The sequence below is a fragment of the Saimiri boliviensis genome, chromosome 2 (assembly GCF_048565385.1).
Source record: "Saimiri boliviensis isolate mSaiBol1 chromosome 2, mSaiBol1.pri, whole genome shotgun sequence".
NCBI lineage: Eukaryota > Metazoa > Chordata > Mammalia > Primates > Cebidae > Saimiri > Saimiri boliviensis.
The window spans coordinates 220,871,794-220,891,680 of NC_133450.1; the positions used below are offsets into that span (position 1 = coordinate 220,871,794).

The following is a 19,887-nucleotide window of genomic DNA, read 5'->3' on the forward strand; positions in this document are numbered from 1 at the left end:
TAGTGATCCGCCTGCCTTGGCCTCTCAAAGTGCTGGGATTACAGGCGTGTGCCACCACGCCTGGCCTACCTTTAGTTTTTTTTCTTGGCAATAGTCGGACCCAGTCCACAAACTCAAAGGCTGGCAGTCAGCTCCTCTTCTCCCGTGGTTCTCTGAAATGGCCCTTCTTGGGCAGGAGGCAGGGAAGTGGCGCCTGTAAGTCCCCTGAGCTACATAGGAAGGAGATGAGGCAAGGTAGGAGGAGGCAGGAAGAGGAAAAGACAGGCTGGGCGCGGTGGCTCATGCCTATAATCCGAGCACTTTGGGAGGTGGAGGCGGAAGGATCACTTGAGCTCAGGAGTTGGAGACCAGCCTGGCCAACATGCTGCAATGCAAAACACAAGGCTTAGCTGGGTGTGGTGGTACACACCTGTAATTGCAGTTACTCAGGAGGCTGAGGCACGAGAATTGCTTGAACCTGGGCAGAAGTTGCAGTGAGCCAGGATCACATCCACTGCACTCCAGCCTGGGCAACACAGCAAGACTCAGGCTCAAAAAATAAAGAAGAGAAGGAGACAGTGGGAGAAGGGCAAGACTCCCACCCCCAGCCCCAGCACCTGCCTGGGACACAGCTGAGCCCTGAAGGTCTTCAGCCCTGGCCTGCGGGCTCTCTGCAGCTCCCTACACAGGTGGGGCTGCCCACAACCCAGGCCCCTCCTGAGAGGAGTCCAGATTCCTTTGTGAAGAGGTCTAGAGTGCAGGTGGCCCAGGATAAGAGAAATCTGGGGTGAGGGGAGAAGGGGTCTATGGGGTCAAGGGGAGTATGCTGGCTGGAAGATGCCCCCCGCCAAAAGATATCCATGTAAATGAATAATGTAAATATAACTTTATGTAGAAAGAAAAGAAGTTTCAGAGGCTGGGTCAGGTGGTTCATACCTGAATAATCCCAGCACTTTGGGAGGCTGAGGTCAGTAGATCACTTGACACCAGGAGTTCGAGACCAGCCTGGCCAACATGGTGAAACTGTGTCTCTACTAAAAATACAAAACTTAGCCAAGCATGGTGGCACACACCTGTAGTCCCAGCTACTAGGGAGGCTGAGGTGGGAGAATCCCTTGAACCCAGAAGGTGGAGGTTGCAGTGAGGCGATTGTGCCACCGCAGCCTTGGTGACTGAGGGAGACTCCATCTCAAAAAAAAAAAAAAAAAAAAAAAAGCTGGGCACAGTGGCTGACACCTGTAATCCCAGCACTTTGGGAGGCTGAGACAGGCAGATCATGAGGTCAAGAGATTGAAACCAACCTGGCCGACATGGTGAAACCCCGTCTCTATTTTAAAAATACAAAAATTAAAAAAAATAAAATAAAAAAAAATAAAATAATAAAATAAAATAAAAATACAAAAATTAGCTAGGCATGGTGGGGCATGCCTGTAGTCCCAGCTACTCAAGAGGCTGAGGCAGGAGAATTGCTTGAACCCGGGAGGCAGAGGTTGCAGCGAGCCAAGATTGCACCACTGCACTCCAACCTGGTGCCTGGTGACAGAGTAAGACTCTGTCTCAAAAAAAAAAGTCTTTGCAGATGTGATTAAGGATCTTATTCTTTTACTATTATTATTATTATTATTATCATTTGAGATGGAGTTTTTGCTCTTGTTACCCAGGCTGGAGTGCAATGGCGCGATCTTGGCTCACTGCAACCTCCGCCTCCCGGGTTCAAGCAATTCTCCTGCCTCAGCCTCCTGAGTAGCTGGGATTACAGGCACGCGCCACCATGCCCAGCTAACTTTTTGTATTTCTTTTTTTTTTTTTTTAGTAGAAACGGGGTTTCACCATGTTGACCAGGATGGTCTCGATCTCTCGACCTCGTGATCCACCTGCCTCGGCCTCCCAAAGTGCTGTACTATTATTATTATTATTATTATTATTTTTTTTTTTTTTTTTTGAGACGGAGTTTCGCTCTTGTTACCCAGGCTGGAGTGCAATGGCGCGATCTCGGCTCACCGCAACCTCCGCCTCCTGGGCTCAGGCAATTCTCCTGCCTCAGCCTCCTGAATAGCTGGGATTACAGGCACGCGCCACCATGCCCAGCTAATTTTTTGTATTTTTAGTAGAGACGGGGTTTCACCCTGTTGACCAGGATGGTCTCGATCTCTCGACCTCGTGATCCACCCGCCTCGGCCTCCCAAAGTGCTGGGATTACAGGCTTGAGCCACCGCGCCCGGCCTTATTATTATTATTTTTTTTTTGAGACGGAGTGTCGCTCTTGTTACCCAGGCTGGAGTGCAATGGCACGATCTTGGCTCACCGCAACCTCCGCCTCCTGGGTTCAGGCAATTCTCCTGCCTCAGCCTCCTGAATAGCTGGGATTACAGGCATGCGCCACCATGCCCAGCTAATTTTTTGTATTTTTAGTAGAGACGGGGTTTCACCATGTTGACCAGGATGGTCTCGATCTCTTGACCTCGTGATCCACCCGCCTCGGCCTCCCAAAGTGCTGGGATTACAGGCTTGAGCCACCGCGCCCGGCCTTATTTTTAAGTTTCATGATGGTTAATATCCTAATGCCTGTTCTTCTCTTGATGCACATTTGTTATACTCCCTAATGCCTGATTTTTAAGGTGAATAAATGGGCCGGGCATTGTGGCTCACGCCTGTAATCCAAGCACTTTGGAGGCCATGGTGGGCAGATCACCTGAGGTCGGGAGTTCAAGACCAGCCTGACCAATATGGTGAAACTGCGTCTTATTTAAAAAAAAAAAAAAAGATGAATAAATGAAATATATACATTACTCAAAGACAAATCACACATAATTTTGTTGGTGGTGGTGTGGCCCAGATGTTTTTCCTTTCCTAAAGAGTGACAATATGCTCATTCCTTTTGTTTGTTTGTTTGTTTTAAGACAGGGTCTTGCTCTGTTGCTCAGGCTGGGGTGCAGTGGTGTAATCACAGCTCACTACCAAGTTTGTGGTAATTCACTGTAGTAATTTGATGATTTGGGAAATTCTCAGCTTCTCCAGATTGCAGAAGATGTTTACAATAGGAAATTCACTGTTAAGAAAATGCACTCTTGAGAGAAAGCCAAGGCTGTGGCTGGGCAGGAGGCCTGTGGGTGTGGGAAGAGGTGGCCACACCAGGGGCCCCAGGGGTATGGGAAGGAAGGGGCCTGAATCAAGGGAACCCAGCAGTGTGGGAGGAGGTAGCTAGGGACAGGGGACCGTAGAGTGTCAGGAGGAGGTGACCCAGGACAGGGGGACCTCAGATTGTAGGCAGAACCTGGAGAACCATGAGAAACTTCAGGTGGAGCAGACCCAGGCTGAGCTCCCAGGGAGGGACACTTGGGACTGCCGCGACCTGGGAGAGGCCAGTGCCCACCCAAGGCCTGAGGTGTCCGGGGAGAGGCACTCAGACCTGTGCCCTGCAGCCTTGGGCCTGCCCATCATGCCAGCGCAGAGGGATTCCCCCTCCTGACAGGTGATTCTGAGAGTCACAGAAGACAGAGAACAGGGAGTGATCCTCCCTTCAGCCCAAGGTCTGGGCCCCCAACCCTTGTACCCAGAAATTTACATTTCCCCTCAGAACTCAGAATCAGGCTGCTGAAGGACAGTGGCCAGGTGAAGGCCAAGGTCTCTGGGTGTTCCCGGCGTCTCCTGCTGCTCTGCTGCTGGCACTGCCCTCCCTGCCCCTCACCAGACTCTGCACTGGTCCAGGTCGGCTCCTCCTTTTGAAGGTGGACATGCTCTTCCTTTGGAGCTGGAGCTGGTCCTCGCTGCCTGTCACAGCCTTGTTCATGGCCCCCTCCCGCAGAGGGGGAGGCTCAGCCATGGAACCTACCCACTCAGCCGAAATACATAAAAACCTGCTGCCAAGGAGGAGTGGGAGGCGGGACCGCGATCTCCCTCCACCACTGGGATGGAGCGGAGTGCATGAGAGGCCGAGCCTGCTCCATCCTCAGCCCCGCTGGGGCACCAGAGGGGCCCCAGGCAGGAGCCTGTGTGTTGTGGTTCTTGAGCCAAGGATGTCTTCATGGACATTTGGTCTCATTTGACTCTTCTGGAACCTACTACCCTGCCCCCTGGGCTGGACACGCTCCTGGCCTGTCCTGGGCTCTCGGAAGAACCAGCTTTAAGAAGAGCCAGACTGGTCCTCTCACCCAGTGCCCTCTGATGGTGCCAGCGGAGGCCCTGACAGGGACCTGGAAAGCAGGGAGCACGTGGGGTAGTGTGGGGGTGGCCCCGGTGGAGACGCCCCTTTCCTGGGGTGCTGGAGGCTGAAGTCCAGGCAGGAGGGGTGCAGAGCTGGGAGGAGCATTGGTCTTGAGCAGCACCAGGGCCATGTGGGACAGAGGCCTATGACAGAGGGACTGTGGCCAGCTCCAGGGGAGCCTGGCATCCACCACTGCCTGCCACTGCTTGCTGTCTGCAGACCCTGTTCAGAGCCTTGACGTCCACTCCGCTGCCCCTGCAATCATTGTGGACCCTCTTACCTGCATGGGAGTCCAGGCTGCTGAGTAACAGGCAGAGCACCCATGTAAGGGGCGTGCCTGGGCCAGGCCCCTAGGGACAGAACCAGCAAGGGCCCTGGGCCTGGACCTCAGCATCAAGGCCAGCGTCCCCAGGTCTGGTGGACCCAGGGCTTCACCAGACAGAGGAATCCAGTGGGTGTACTGTTTCTGGAAACAGAAGACTCAGCCCAAGGCCCTGGCAAGGCAAGCTCCTCACTAAATAGCCCCTCCCGTTCCTGGGTATTTGAGGGCTGGGTGCCCAGCCTGGACCTGCCATGACCACAGAGGGCTGATCTGCAGACACCAAGACTTCCTGTGTCTGTGACTGGGCCTCCTGGGGGCATCTCGCCTGTAGACTCCTCCCAGCTGTGGCCCCAGCTATGAGAAGCCTCCCCAGTCACCTCCTGCCAGCCCCAAACACACCAGAGAGTCAACCATTCATGGCCACACTGAACACTGCTCACAAGATCTAGAAACCAAAATGGGGGTCAGACTGGATACCTGAGATGCAAGCCCTGCTGGGAAGCGTCTCCTCTCGTTGCCTTCAGGTGTGGATAAGATCAGTGTGGAGAGGGGCCGGGCCGCTCCATGGGAGGACAGGCTGCTGCAGGGGAGGGCGTCGTGAGCAGCCGGAGTACTTCTGGCCTCTGGTCACAGAAATCCCAGGCAGGGATCTGCCCTTAGGCTCTTGTTGCTAAGCTGACCCGCACAGCAGGACTTGGGAGCCCAGCGCCGCTCCTCTCTGGAGGGGCTTGGCCCCAGAGCTTCTGTGTGGCTCTCTGAGGGCTCACTAAAGGCACCTGCAGCTCGTTGAGAGAAAACAGGACCAGCCCAGGGGCCAAGTGGAAACCTTAAGAGTGGCCAAGGGGGCTGGGCACGGTGGCTCACACCTGTAATCCCAGCACTTTGGGAGGCTGAGGCAGGCAGATCACGAGGTCAGAAGATTGAGACCATCTTGGCTAACACAGTGAAATCCCGTCTCTACTGAAAATACAAAAAATTAGCGGGACACGGTGGCGCGCGCTGTAATCCCAGCTACTCGGAAGCTGAGACAGGAGAATTGCTTGAACCTGGGAGGCGGAGGTTGCAGTGAGCCGAGATCTCGCCACTGCACTCCAGCCTGGATGACAGAGTGAGACTCCATCTCAAAAAAAAAAAAAAAAAAAAGAGGGGTCAAGGGGAGGCGGGTGGATGTGTGGCATGCCTGTGCAGGGTGCCACACGTATCGTGGAGACTGTTCCAAGAGCCCCTGGGCCCACCGACTCTCCCAAGCACTGAGCAGTATGAACCCTGGAGTACCCTCCTTGGCCAGGGGCCCAGCCCAATGAATGGAGCCCAGTGAGATGGGGGTGGGTGAGGAATGGGGCCCCAGTGTCCTGTCAGCCCTGGAGCCCTTGGAGACCGACTGGTCAAGTCTGAATGGGAGGTCTACACCACGGTCCTTACCCAACCTTCCTATTGCTGAGTCCTGAAGCTTATGTGGCGGGTGCGTGTGCAGAGCTGACCTCCTCCCTGAAGCCCTGCTGGACTCTGAAGAGAGCCAAGGCCAGTGGGTAGGAGACAGGACTGGAGCTGGTGCAGAGAGAGGAATGGGCCCCGCAGGGGTTTGATGAGAAACTCAGCCTCGTATAGGGACACCTTGGGCCCGACGCAGCCCGTGCACGACCTCATGGAAGCGCAGAGCAGCTCTCTCTACGGGGGTGGGAGCTGGGCAGAGATCTGTGCACCTGAAGGAGCCAGGCTTCAACCCGGTAAGGGGGACCCCCAAGCATGGCCATCTCCCTTCTGCACCTGGCTCTGGTGTTTTCCTGCTGCAGACCCAGTGCCCTGCTCACCCCCAACGTTCAGACCCTTGAGTTCTGGCTCCCCAGAGATCCATGGCACTGCCCCACCCTCAACTGAACATTCTCTGGGGCTCCACCCACTGGTCTCCCCTACGTGAAGCAGCCATTGCAGACTAGAGGGTACGTTTTAGCATCAAGTCGCTGTGTCGTCCAGGCTGGAGTGCAGTGGCATAATCATAGCTCACTGCAGCCTCGGCTTCCTGGGCCCTAGTGACCCTCCCACCTCAGCCTCCCCGAGGATCTGTGAGTTTGTGTTGTTGTTTGTGGGGTTTGTTTGTTTTACTGAGACAGGGTCTCATTCTGTCACCTAGGCTGGAGTGCAGTGGCACGATCTTGGCTCACTGCAGCCTCCACCTCCTGAGTTCAAGCCATTCACCTGCCTCAGCCCCCAAAGTAGTTGGGATAACAGGCATGCACCACCACACCTGGGTAATTTTTATATTTTCAATACAGATGGGGTTTTACTATCTTAGCCAGGCTGGTCCCTGAGGATACTTTTTTTTTTTTTCTGAGACAAAGACTTTGTCACCCAGACTGGAGTGCAATGGTGCAATCTTGGCTCACTGCAACTCCCACCTCTCAGCTTCAAGCAATTCTCCTGCCTCACTTTCCAAAGTAGCTGAGGTTACAGGTGCTTGCCACCATGCCCGGCTAATTTTTGTATTTTTAGTAGAGACGGGGTTCCATGATGTTAACCAGGCTAGTCTCGAACTCCTGACTTCATGATTCACCGACCTCAGCCTCCCAAAGTGCTGGGATTGCAGATGTGAGCCACCGTGCTCAGGCTGGTGGAGCTTTTTTTTTTTTTTTTGAGATGGAGTTTCACTCTTGTTACCCAGGCTGGAGTGCAATGGCACGATCTCAGCTCACCGCAACCTCTGCCTCCCAGGTTCAGGCAATTCTCCTGCCTCAGCCTCCTGAGTAGCTGGGATTACAGGCACGCGCCACCATGCCCAGCTAATTTTTTGTATTTTTAGTAGAGACGGGGTTTCACCATGTTGACCAGGATGGTCTCGATCTCTTGACCTCGTGATCCACCCGCCTCGGCCTCCCAAAGTGCTGGGATTACAGGCTTGAGCCACTGCACCCGGCCGAGGATACTTTTTAAGGTCAAAGAGAGTAACAGAGGTGGAGTTCCTGGGAACAGGGTCATGAAAGAAGGGGGGAGTTTGGAGGGAGGGAGTGCCACTGGCTGCTCTAGACGGGGAAGGCTTCTGTGCAACGCTGTTCCCCTGCAGTTTTGCTCATCTTTGCTTCCTGCCCTTTCATCACACAGACAGTAGGCAGGACAGGGCCTGAGGGGGCAGGGATCCAATGGGGGCCTCTCTAGACTAACTCCGGCTCAGGACTCCCAGAGCTCCTTCCCAGAGGGCCCCACTGTCCTCAAGCCCAGGTTGGGGATCCCGAGCAGCAAGTAGGCAGAGCCAGTGAGGTCCAACGGGGACCTCCGTCAGGCATCCAGGATGACCTTGGCCCTCCTGGGTAAGCTGAGCCATCTCTGCGGACACTGGCAGGGCCTTTGCTCCATCACTGCCTCCCAAGGATGCCAGCCAGACCCCTGTTAAAAGAACTGCTTCCCTGCTGGACAAGGCTGGGACCAGCCATCCCGGTGACAGTTCTGGAACCCTTGGCCTGGGCTGCTGAGCTCAATGGATAAAGGCTGTGGCCAGAGTCAGGGGCGTGGTCTCAGTGACCTCAAAGATAAGGCCAGATCCTTGCACTCTCAGTGACCCAAAGCAGTGGGTCTGCAGAGCAGCGGTGTGGTGCCTTCACACCCCACCCATTGGCCCGACTCACCCAGGCTGGGACTGTAGCCTCAGCGCTCAATCCATGTGTACTCGCAGGAAGGGCCGGGTCCCTCAGGGGTCCCCTCCTGCAAATAAGGAAAGGAGAGGGACAAGAAGCTGCCTCAAGGCCTCTGGAGCACACCCAGGTCCTGGCATGCGGCTCCCAAGAAGGTCAAGATTCTGGGCTCCATGAGCTCAGAGTAGATGCCTTGTTTTTCCTTGTCCACTGTCAGCCACCCCACCCTTCCCTGGCCCTTAAAGGAACCAGGAAACAGCACATGATCTATTGGAAGGAGGTATTCATTCATTCCTCCCTGTCAGTGAGCACAGGGAGGGGGCCACAGGGCACGTATCCAACCCTGGGATCCAGCTGAACAGGGGGGTCATAGATGACAGCTCTTCCAGCTCATCGGCCACCGGCCCACAAACAGGGCAATCAAAAGACGGGAAGGGCACAAAGAGTGCACAGAGAGAGCCCTTGTCCCTGCCAGAGGTACCGCAGGGGGAATGTCCCCCGTCCCTCTGTCTTGCGAAATCCTGACCTGGGGCAGAAATCTTGCCAAGTGTTTCCGAGGGAGTTGCTGGCAATTGCCTCACCTTCCTGGTCTTGGCAAAGAATGAATCAGCCCACCCTAGAGCCCATAAATAGGGCCGCCCAGAGGAGCCTGTCACTTGCTACCTCCTCCTCCACCCCTGCCAGGCCCAGCAGCCACCACAGCGCCTGCCTCCTTGGCCCCGAAATCATGCCCCTGCATCTCCTGTGGCTGAGCCTCGCTCTGCTGGGGGCTCTGCAAGCTCAGGCCCAGGACTCCCCCTCACCCCTGATCCCAGCCCCACCTCTGAGCAAGGTCCCTCTGCAGCAGAACTTCCAGGACAACCAGGTAAGGAACCAAGAGGGGCACCTGCAGGCAGGGCCCGGGGAAGAGTGGGAACAGAGGGGAGGAGAGGTGAAGAGACTCAGGAGGGGCACTGGGCAGGACTCTGGGAGCCCAGGGTCCAGGCTTCAGCTCACCCCGAGCCTCCAGGGTCCCCTGATGGAAACCATGCACCTTCCTCCATCCCCACCTCATCTCAGCCTGAACAGACTTTCCCAGGTCCACGTCCCCTCTCCCAAAACCTCCACTGTCCAAGGAAGGTGGGAACATCTTTAGTTCCCCTGAACAGAATGGGAAACTGAGGCTCAGGAAGGCTCACCAGCCACTTGCCTCCTCCCTGCCAGCCTCAGAACCACCTCTTCCCCCAGCCTCCCTTCTAGACTTACGGCCTCCTGTTCCTGCCCCTTCACCAGTGCAGGCCCAGCCTGGGCCCTGCTGCCCAGCCAGAGGGGTGCCTGGTTCCAGGCTGGGCTGCCAGGAGGTGCCACAGGGACAGAGCTGGAGGGGTGGCTCCTAGGGCCATTCCTGGGCTGTGCCTATCCTCAGTCCCCTTCAGTTCCAGGGAAAGTGGTATGTGGTAGGCCTGTCAGGGAATGCAATTAGCAGAGAAGACCAAGACTCGGTGAAGATGTATGCCACCATCTATGAGCTGAAAGAGGACAACAGCTACAATGTCACCTCGGTCCTGTTCAGGTGAGGGCTGACACCTCCTGGGGATGTGAGAGGCAGACTGATGTCACAGGCAAGGGGTGACCAAAACTGAGGGAAGCTGTCCTTCACCCCACTGTTCTGCACAGAATTCATCTGTGTTCATCCTTCCTCCGTTCCATAGGGCAATGTTTATAGGGCATTTCCGTGCAGACACACAGACAGCGGTGGGGGTGGACACACACACAGTCATTAGAAAACAAGATGGAGAGAGGAGGGGTGCCCGGGAGCAGGAGGAGGGGACACTGGATCCAGCCTGCAACCCCACCCAGGGCCTTTGAGGAGGGCTTCCAGGGAGGTAGCCTTAAAAGAGCCAACCTGTAATCCCAGCACTTTGGGAAGCCAAGGTGGGCGGATCACGAGGTGGGGAGATCGAGACCGTCCTGGCTAACATGGTGAAACTCTGTCTCTAAAATACAAAAATACAAAAAATACCAAAAAAATTAGCTGGGTGTGGTGGTGCACACCTGTAGTCCCAGCTACTCCAGAGGCTGAGGCAGGAGAATCGCTTGAACCCAGGAGGTGGAGGTTGCAGTGAACTGAGATCGCACCACTGCACTCCAGCCGGGTGACAGAGCAAGTCTCTGTCTCAAAAATTAAAAATAATAATAATAATAAAAAGAGCCAACCTGCTTCAGAAGGTGCTTCAGAAGGAAGTGTCAGGTGTTCACTGACAGGTGTCAGGCAGGGGCTGAGTCAGAGAGAGCCCCCTTCAGGAAGCAGCAAGCAGAGCTGCTGGGTAGCCTGGCGGGGTGGGGGGGCAGGCTAGCATGGTCCTCAGGCACCCGCCCCGGAGGAGCTATTCAGAGTGGGTTAGAGTGGGGCCCCTGGGCTGCAGAGTGGGGAGACATGTTGGGGTGCAGCCTGGGAGGGTGGGAGGCCAGCGAAAGTGACGAGCGGCCGTCACGGGTAGGAGAGAACAGGCGCAGGGTGGAGGGGCAGGGAGCCGGGGACCAGCCACCCCCAGTGGGTTTCTGACTTTGGCAGCTGAGTGGATTGGGATTGGGCCATTTGTGGAGCGAGGATCAGAAGAAAGACAGTTTGGGGAGCTCAGCCCCGGTGTCAGGGGATGGGAAGTGGGAGGACTCAAGGATGAGGTCAGGTTTGACCTGAGAGCTAGGGGAACGGATGGCATGGAACAGCCTGGAGGCAGCAAGGTGGATCCCGGGAGAGAGCAGAGGAAGGGAAGCAGCAAGCCGAGCGCAGGGGAGAAATGTGTGTGTGTGTGGCGGGGGGGTGTCGGGGGAAGCCCACCCAGGGGAGGCAGCCAAAGGAAAGAAGGACATGGGATGCTGGGGGGCCTGAGCAGGGTCCAGGGGCCCCAGGCAGCAGACCAGGAGGGACAGCCTGGGGTCAGCTCAGGGGGAAGGCCAGGCCCATCTCGGCTGGGTGGGTGGGGCAGGGCCCCTTCAGGGTCCCTCCAGGTAGTGGGGGATGAGCTGTCAGAGTTAGGAGTTGGGCTGGACTGAGAGCATCAGGATCCTGCTGCTGCCCTGGCCCCCACCTTGTCCAGCCCAGGGGGCCCAAGCCTGGTCGTCTCGCCTCTCACCCACCCATCTCTCCCTCCCAAGGAACGGGAAGTGTGACTATTGGATCAGAACTTTTGTTCCAAGCTCCAGGCCCGGCGAGTTCAAGCTGGGCAACATTGAGAGTGAGTCCTGAGCAAGGTGGGGCGCTGGGCCGTGGCTCTGGGGGGCTGGGGAGGGGCACTGAGCTTCCTGCTCCTCCACACAGATGCGTTGTATGGGGAGAAGTCCGTGCTGATGGGCTGGGGAGTGGGGAGGGGACAGCTCCCTCCTCCCATCCAGAATAGGGCTGACCCCTCACCGTCCACACCTGCAGGTTACCCTGGATTAACCAGTTACATCGTGCGAGTGGTGAGCACTGATTACAAGCAGCATGCCATGGTCTTCTTCAGGAAGGCTTCGAACAACAGAGAGTACTTCAAGGTCACCCTCTATGGTGGGTCCCCTCCCACCCCCTTGGGGACCAGCTCCTGATCACACTTAGCGGGAGGGGAGGCCGGTCCCCACCTGCAGGAAGAGGTCATTCCACAGATCCTCCATGAGGAAGGGATCTGAGGCCTCATCCACTCATTCAACGATATTTATGGGGTGTCTACTGGCCACTCACTGGCCATCTTGGCCACAGGGAGAACCAAGAAGCTGACTTCGGACCTAAAGGAGAGCTTCACCCGCTTCTCCAAATCTCTGGGCCTCACTGAAAACCACATCGTCTTCCCTGTCCCAATCGGTAATGGCCAGTCTGGATGTGGGGATGGGAACATGGGGACCGTTCAGGCGGGCTGCTTCCCTAACCAGGGAGGGAGGAGAGGAGAGACTCCATCCCCAGCTTCAGTCACTGGAGTGCTGGACAGTCCAGGAGCTCCTTGGAAGCCACTCTGGGCTCAGGAAGACTGTGCTCCCACCCCAGGGTCTATGGGGCTCCCAGGGTCCCACCCAGGCCCCAAGGGCTCCTTCCTGGCAGTTTAGCCAGGGTCTGCCCAGACCAGGATTTCAGGCCCAGGCCCAAGTTTCCATTGCTGTCTCGATGGCCTGACACCTCCCCCAACCCATCCAGGCCTCCTTGCGTGAGCCATCTCCCCCTCTCCTCCCAGGCTTCATCACCCTGGGTCTTGCTGTCCTGCCTGTCCTCCCTCCCCTGGGCACTTGCTCACCACTGACTTGGGAGATGTCCTTGACTCCTGGCAGCCTGGTTGGGCAGGAGGCCCCAGCTAGGCCATTCAGAGAACCACTGGCCTGCCCCAGGCTGAGAGGCTGCCTAGACTGGTAAACAGGCAGGAGACCCCGGTGCCTGCCAGAGCAGCCTGGGAGCCGGGCCTCACTCAAGACAGCCCATCCCCTGGCCTTTCTCCCACATCCCCTGCCCCCCCATCCGCCCCTCTGTTGCCTCATCCCTGAAAGAAACCCCCACACCTTCTGCAGCTGGGCCAGGTGGGGCGCGGGCTGCCCAGGAGCAGTGCAGAGGACCTGGCAGTCAGGGATCACATACACTCACACAAGGGCACACGCGTGCACACACATGCTCACACACCGGCTCACACACGGGCACATACATGCTAACACATGGGCACACACAGCTGCCTGTTCTGATGGACTTTCTCCCCAACAGACCAGTGCATTGACGGCTGAGTGCGCAGTGAGTATGGCTGGGAGGCTGGGAGGGGCTTATGGGAGGCCAGGGTGCAGTGGGCTGGGGTCTTGGGCCTGCCTTTGCTCCTCCCTCTGCTCCCCAGCACTGCTGCCGTCTTTATTCTGCTGTCCCTGTCTCAGGTGCCTCCCATCTCTCCGCCCATCACCCTCATATCCACCTCTGTCCAGGGTGCCACCAGCTGCCCCACCAGCGCGGACACCATCCAGGGAGCTGGGAGACCCTCCCCACAGTACTGCCCACACAGCTGCTCCCCAGGCCACCCCGATGATGAAGCCCCACCTTGTCTGCTAAATAAACATGTGCCCCAGGCCTCTGCGTCTATACTCTGATCCCTGGATCTTCAAGGAAGGGGAGGGGCGGGGAGCTCCCACTGGCATCACTCCCAGGGCCTGCACACCCAGAATGGAGCCCAGCGAACCCAGTCTGGGTGTTAGCGCTGCAGAGTGAAGACACAAGCCCCCTGTCAGCCCTAGCAGCTTTGTGGCTGACAGCCTTGGGTTCTTCCGAGGTGGTGTAACACCACACTCCCTCCCACTGTGACGTGGGCCCAGCCCCAGAGCAGCTGCAGTTCTCACATTCCCCTGCCTAGGAGGGTGCCCCGTCCAACGCAGACACGGTGGGCCACTCCACATGAGAGTGGAGGCCATTCCAGGCAGAGGGTTGGCTCGGCAGGGGTGGTCCCCTGCCCCTCTGCCAGCCCCCTGTGGGCCCCGTGGGTGAGGGACCATGTCCATGCTAACCCCTTTTCAGAGCGCTACCCCTTATCCCACACCTCCCTGCCTGATAACATCCAGGCCACCTTGGGGATACATTCTGAAGCCAGGGGCAGGGCCAGGTGGAAGTGAGGGGGGCGCTGTGTCACCAAGAATCCAGTTTCCCAGGATGCAGAGGGCTCCAGGCCTGCATTCATCACTTGGCTGCCCTGTGTCAGGCCTGACAAGCCCCTGGTCCTCCACGGGCCACAGAGCCAACCGCTCCAGGTCTGCATCACACACAGGCACTCCCTCCCCAGCCCTTTCTCCCTGTGCAAGGCCAGAGGACAGAGTGGGTGGGGTTCTGAGGAAACCCCATTGGACACACACACCACCGTGTTCACCCTCTGTAGGGCTGTAGGGCCCCACAGGGTTGTGGGGTGTCTCTTATGCTGTGCTGAGATGCAGGATCTGAGAAATAAAAAGACGGGACACTGAAGAACCGGTGAAGAGCATCTGGACTTGGGGGGCCACGCAACTTGTGAGCGGAGATCAGTGAGGGCCAATGCCCCAGAGCATGTGTATTTATTAGGTACAAGCAGGGGGCAGGGTCGTGAGTGAGGTCATCATCTATAGGCTTAGTAATAGGGTGTACATAATCACGTGAGTTACAAGCGAGGGGGCCAACCCATTATGTCACTTGGGCAGAGAGGTGGGCCGTTCAAAGTAGGAGATCATGCCATGCACTGTAGTAGAGGGTCGTGTACAGAAAAGGGGTCCACCCCCATTAGGTCACTGAGGCAAGGAGGTGGGCTGTGTGTAGCAAGTGTCATGCGCAACACTTCTTATCTGGGGGCTGGAGACTTCAAAGGATTTCTAATAGAAGGATACTGTAAGCCAATGAGTGGGAGCTGACAGATTTGTGCTCTTCTCTTAAGATATTTATGGGAGGATGATTTGAGCTAGCATAGAAGCGAGAAAAGACTGACAAGGTGTACAGCCTCCGAGACTGGTCACACCAGAGGGGTTCTTCTCCCTCGGTTACTTCCAGGATCTCAGGCCTGAGGCCTACTTTCCACAGGAACTGGACGCAAGGTACTACAACTCCTTTATCAGGAGGAGAGGTACTTGCTCCAAGCCTGCCATACAGCATATGCCCTTTCAGGCAGGGATGCCACCGCCTGGGTCTTTGGTTCTCGTCCTGGTCTGGCTGTTTTCCCATGTACTGCTTCTGTTCTGTGACTGCTTTAGGCATTCCTCCTACTACAAACTACTCTATGGTTATATAGGATTCCATAAATTAGCACTAACGTATCAGTACAGCTCCGACTACAATACCTATATGATTATATAGAAAGATTATATAGAACTAAATGTGCTAGATATATTAAGTATGATTATATAAAATAGATATATGTAAGCAGTAAGTTATACTTCAGGCACTAATTCTATAAACTAATATATGATTATATATAAAGGATTATATAAAGGAAATAGCTAAGTAATAGCACTATAGACTAAGATATTCTTCAGGGACTAATTGTGCCTGGGGTCTGGACAGTTCTCTTTCCTCGGTGCCCATGGCAGGTGTTACCCACAACCCTCAGCTGGGCTGGGGGAAGATGCTGGCACTGAGAGCCAGCTCCAGCCTCAGATCCCAAGGAGCAGGACAGGCCTGAGGCCCAGGCCCACCAAATGCTGCCAAATCCTCGGAAGTCTAGTCCAGACTCCCAGAAGAGACCAGCTTGGTGCAGCCCGGGCTTTGAGAGAGGGGTGGGGCTGTTCCGAAGCCAGGAGAGATTCTGGGCTGAGAAGGGCACCCAGGGACTGCTAGCTGGCCAAGGGGGTGGAAGGTGCACCCAGAACAGCTGACCCTTGGGCTCCAAGTGGGGCAGTAGCTCCAGTTTCCTAACTTGGCTCAAGCAAGGGAGCTTCCTGTCACCCCCTGTGCCTGCCGAGTCTTTCAGGATCAAACCCTTAGGGCCTAGAAGGGCTTTGTGTTTCCTTTCAGGTCACTGGAGGTTTAGTTTCCTATTGCCACTATTGAAAGAGGCAGAAGGCAGAAAAATATCTAGGCAGACAGGGGTAGGTTCCTGGTGAAACGTCACCTCTAAAGCAAAGATAGTTTAAAGCCTGAAAGCCAAGCTACAAGTCAAATCCACAGACCAGATTAAGAAACTGTCATCCCATTTGGCATGCTTTCCCCTGACTGATCCCCACCCTTCACCTATTTTACATATACCTACCATTCCCTAATTGGTTTTTTACACTGTCATGCCCAGCTTTGAGTGGTGCCTTTGTTTTCACCTTTATTGCATACTCACAAGCCAATCAGCATGCACTCCCCATTCTGAGTCCATAAAAGCCCTGGACCCACTGCCCAATTTGGGGTGCAGGACCACTGTCCCGTACCCTCTTTGCTGAGAGCTGTTTCGTCACTCAACAAAATATTCTCTGTCTGCAAGTCATGGAAGCTTGGAAAGAAAAGAAAAAAGAAAAAAATTCTCCTCCTCAACCTTTGATTGTCAGCATATCCTCATTCTTCTTGGACTTGGGACAAGAGCTTGAGACTCACCAAGTGAGGCTATAAAGAAAGCTACAACAGTGGTGGGGCTGAGCCAGCTCCAGAGCTACAGGACAGAGCAGGCAATGGGGCTGACATCTGCCTAGACAGGGATGTCACTGGCTGGGAGTCTGGCTGGCAGAATGACCAAGAAAAATCCTATGTCACTATCACAAATCACCACAAACTGTGGGTTTAGAACAATACTCATATGTTTGCTTACAGTTCTGGAGGTCAGAAGTTTGAAATCAGTTTCAGTGGGTGGAAATGAGTGTTCACAGGGCTGTGCTCCCTCCAGAGGCTCTTGGGGAAGCTGCTCCCCACCTTTCCCAGCTTCTCATGCTGTCTTCCTTGGACCCCTTATCCTGTGGCTTCTTCCTCCTTCAAAGGCAGTAGAGCATCCGCAAATCTTTCTCTGCTGAGGGCTTCACTCTCAGTCAAGGAGGGCAGGCTAGGCTGGGCACCATGGCTCACACCTATAATCTGAGTATCTGGGGAGGTCGAGGTGGGAGGATCACTTGAGTCCAGGAGTTTAAGACCAGCCTGGGCAAGATAGCAAAAACCTGTCTCTACAAAAATGTAGGGTCCAGCCCTACAGGGTTCTGTGAGCTGCTGCCGGCTGGTGCGGAGATGAGAAATCGTAGAAATAAAAGACACAAGACACAGATAGAGAAAAGAGAGTTTGGGCCCAGGGGTCCACTGCTACCCAAATCTCGGAGACCAGCAGTGGCCCCGAATGCCGAGTTGCAAATCTGGGGGCAGGGTAGGTAGGGTGTGGCCTTGGTGGTTGGTGACTGGGGACAGGGTAGAAAGGACATGGCAGTGATAGGGTCAAGTACATCACATATCATTCAGGTAGGGGCTCAGGAATTTCTGGCACCCGAAGTGAGGTAAGGAGCATAATGCATCAGCAACTTTTCTGCACTTATCAAGAAAGAACTAAAACATTAACATTTATATTACTATTACTGATGATCTCTAAGACAAAAGGAACCAGGTGCAGAAATAGAACATTAGAGTAGACATGGAAACATGACCACTGAAGCACAGCATCACATAGAGACAGTTAAGCCCCCGCATGTCTGCGGGCCTACCTGACAGCCATCAGGCCTTGCCACAAGAGCTTGGAGAAGCGGAGTTTTCTCCTAACTTCCCCAGGAAGGAGACGTCTCGGCCATTTTGGACATTTCCTTCCCTAGCCAGCTAAACAGCGGGCGCTTTCACAGCACTGGCGCTGCCACACAGCCAAGGCGCCCTCCAGCAGCCCTTATGTGGGCGTGACAGAGGGCTTAGAGCATCTTGCCATAGTGTCATTCATTTTACAATGTCACCCCAGGTTCACACTTCTGACCTGCTAGGCATTAGTAAAGGAATTAAGATCCACCTATGAATAGCTAAGAGCACATATGAATAACTAATAACTACTATGGTTATATTTCTCATTACTTTCTTTTTTTTTTTTTGAGACGGAGTTTTGCTCTTGTTACCCAGGCTGGAGTGCAATGGCGCGATCTCGGCTCACCGCAACCTCCGCCTCCTGGGTTCAGGCAATTCTCCTGCCTCAGCCTCCTGAGTAGCTGGGATTACAGGCACGCACCACCATGCCCAGCTAATTTTTTGTATTTTTAGTAGAGACGGGGTTTCACCATGTTGACCAGGATGGTCTAGATCTCTCGACCTCGTGATCCGCCCGCCTCGGCCTCCCAAAGTGCTGGTATTACAGGCTTGAGCCACCGCGACCAGCCTATTTCTCATTACTTTCTTCTTCATTATTTATATGGAAAGAGGCTGAGACCTTTTGCTTCTGCCTGGGTGCTTATGGGATCTCCCCCCTACACAAAAATAAAAATATTAGCTGGGTGTGGTGGTGGCGCACCTGTAGTCTCAGCTAATCCAGAGGCTGAGGTGGGAGGATAGCTTGAACCCAGAAGTTTGAGACCAGCCTGGGCAAGATGGTGGAACCCTGTCTCTACAAAAAATAAATACATTAGCTGAGTGTGGTGGTGGCACACCTGTAGTCTCAGCTAATCTGGAGGCTGAGGTGGGAGGATTGCTTGAACCCAGGAGTTTGAGTTTGCAGTAAACTATGATTTCACCACTGAACTACAGCCCGGGCCACACAGCAAGACCCTGTCTCTAAAAAAAATTTTTTTAATATAATTAATTTTTTAGAAGGAGGGCAGCCTGACCTGGATGAAGGGAGGTTCCCCAAAAATTTTTGGGTGCTGATTCAGTGTTCTTGGTCTTGCTCAATTTAGTTCAGGGAGAAGGTAGCACTGACCACGTGCAAGTAGATGGAGACCCTCACGGCAGGCGTCAGACTCCACCATGTTCCTGCCTTCCTCTGGTAGAACAGTTGGGGAGGCTTCTGGGACAAGAGAGGATTCCACCCCATTGTCACTGTCTGGGATACACACTTGGGCCTGACTCCACGTTGAGGATGGCCTGCCCACAGTGACAGCCAGTGTGAGACCAGGACCAGGCTGCTGCAGCCATGAGGCCTCTGTGTACTACAGCTTCTGGAGTTCCAGTAGGTGAGCCCCTCTGATTCCTGGGAATCAGGTCCTTGGAACGTGGACCTGATTCTCAGCTGGACCCCTGGGCAGGATCATAGCTCTGGATTCAACCCAGAGGTGACACTTGCTGGCTGGGTGACTGTGGGTAGCCGCCGTCTCCTAGCTGGGAAGTAGGAAGTGAGATGACAGTAGCTGGGCTGATTATCATGAAGCCTTCCTTGATGAGCAGTCCAAGAAGCATTCTGTCCACAGACCTCCACCCTCCACTGCAGTCCCCACAGGAGGGGGCAGCAAACCTTTCCTTTATTGAGAATGTGACACACAGTCCTGGCTGGGTTTGAGGAGAGCTTGAACTAAGGGCAGCCTCACTCCTGTCCTAGTTGAGGGGGCTCTCCCTAAAATGCACTATTCCTATTTCTCTTTATTTAAAAAAAAAAAATTAAATATGGCTAGGCAGGGTGGTTCATGCCTGTAACCCCAGCACATTTGGAGGCCAAGGTGGGCCGATCACCTGAGGTCAGGAGTTCAAGACCAGCCTGGCCAATATGGGGAAACCTCATCTCTACTAAAAATACAAAAATTAGCAGGGCATAATGGCATGCACCTGCAATCCCAGCTACTGGGGAGGCTGAGTCAGGAGAATCACTTGAACCCAGGAGGCAGAGGTTGCAGTGAGCCGAGATCGTGCTATTGCACTCCACCCAGGCAACAAGTTTGCGAGACTCCATCTCAAAAAAAGAGTAGGTCTGCTCCAGGCCAAACATTTATTTTTTTGTTGTTGTTGTTGTTGTTGTTGTTGTTGTTGTTGTTGTTTTGAGGCGGAGTTTCGCTCTTGTTACCCAGGCTGGAGTGCAATGGCGTGATCTTGGCTCACCGCAACCTCCGCCTCCTGGGTTCAGGCAATTCTCCTGCCTCAGCCTCCTGAGCAGCTGGGATTACAGGCACGTGCCACCATGCCCAGCTAATTTTTTGCACTTTTAGTAGAGACGGGGTTTCACCATGTTGATCAGGATGGTCTCGATCTCTCGACCTCGTGATCCACCCGCCTTGGCCTCCCAAAGTGCTGGGATTACAGGCTTGAGCCACCGCGCCCGGCAATTATTATTTTTAAAGAGAGGGTCTCACTGTATTGCCCAGGCTGGAGTGCAGTGCTGTAGTCATAGCTCACTGCAGCCTTGAACTCTTGTGCCCAAGTGATCCTCCTGCCTTAGCCTCCCAAGCAGCTGCAACTAAGGTGCCTGCCACCA

At 54.8% G+C, this 19,887-nt stretch overlaps 1 protein-coding gene across 2 annotated transcripts; it reads left to right on the top strand.

The window, feature by feature from the left end:
• The first annotated feature begins 8,769 nt into the window (after positions 1–8,769).
• Positions 8,770–13,179, top strand: LCN2 (lipocalin 2). 2 transcript variants are annotated; one of them, XM_010351305.3, is made up of 7 exons: positions 8,770–8,993; positions 9,544–9,680; positions 11,267–11,346; positions 11,538–11,657; positions 11,847–11,948; positions 12,828–12,854; positions 12,989–13,179. In XM_010351305.3, the coding sequence occupies exons 1-6, from the start codon at positions 8,856–8,858 to the stop codon at positions 12,845–12,847; spliced, it is 597 nt and encodes a 198-aa protein (XP_010349607.1). In that variant the 5' UTR covers positions 8,770–8,855; the 3' UTR covers positions 12,848–12,854; positions 12,989–13,179. The 2 variants fall into 2 exon arrangements, with proteins under 2 accessions (XP_010349607.1, XP_003940631.1); XM_003940582.4 differs by having other exon boundaries at positions 13,037–13,179.
• Positions 13,180–19,887: the final 6,708 nt, after the last annotated feature.

What these genes read in the sequence shown, in the direction of transcription:
- LCN2 (XM_010351305.3), top strand. Translation starts at nt 8,856, where the DNA reads ATGCCCCTGCATCTCCTGTGGCTGAGCCTCGCTCTGCTGGGGGCTCTG. An exon ending in CAAGCTGGGCAACATTGAGA is followed by an intron (nt 11,347 to 11,537) that starts GTGAGTCCTGAG and finishes CCACACCTGCAG; the next exon opens with GTTACCCTGGATTAACCAGT. An exon ending in CGTCTTCCCTGTCCCAATCG is followed by an intron (nt 11,949 to 12,827) that starts GTAATGGCCAGT and finishes TCTCCCCAACAG; the next exon opens with ACCAGTGCATTGACGGCTGA.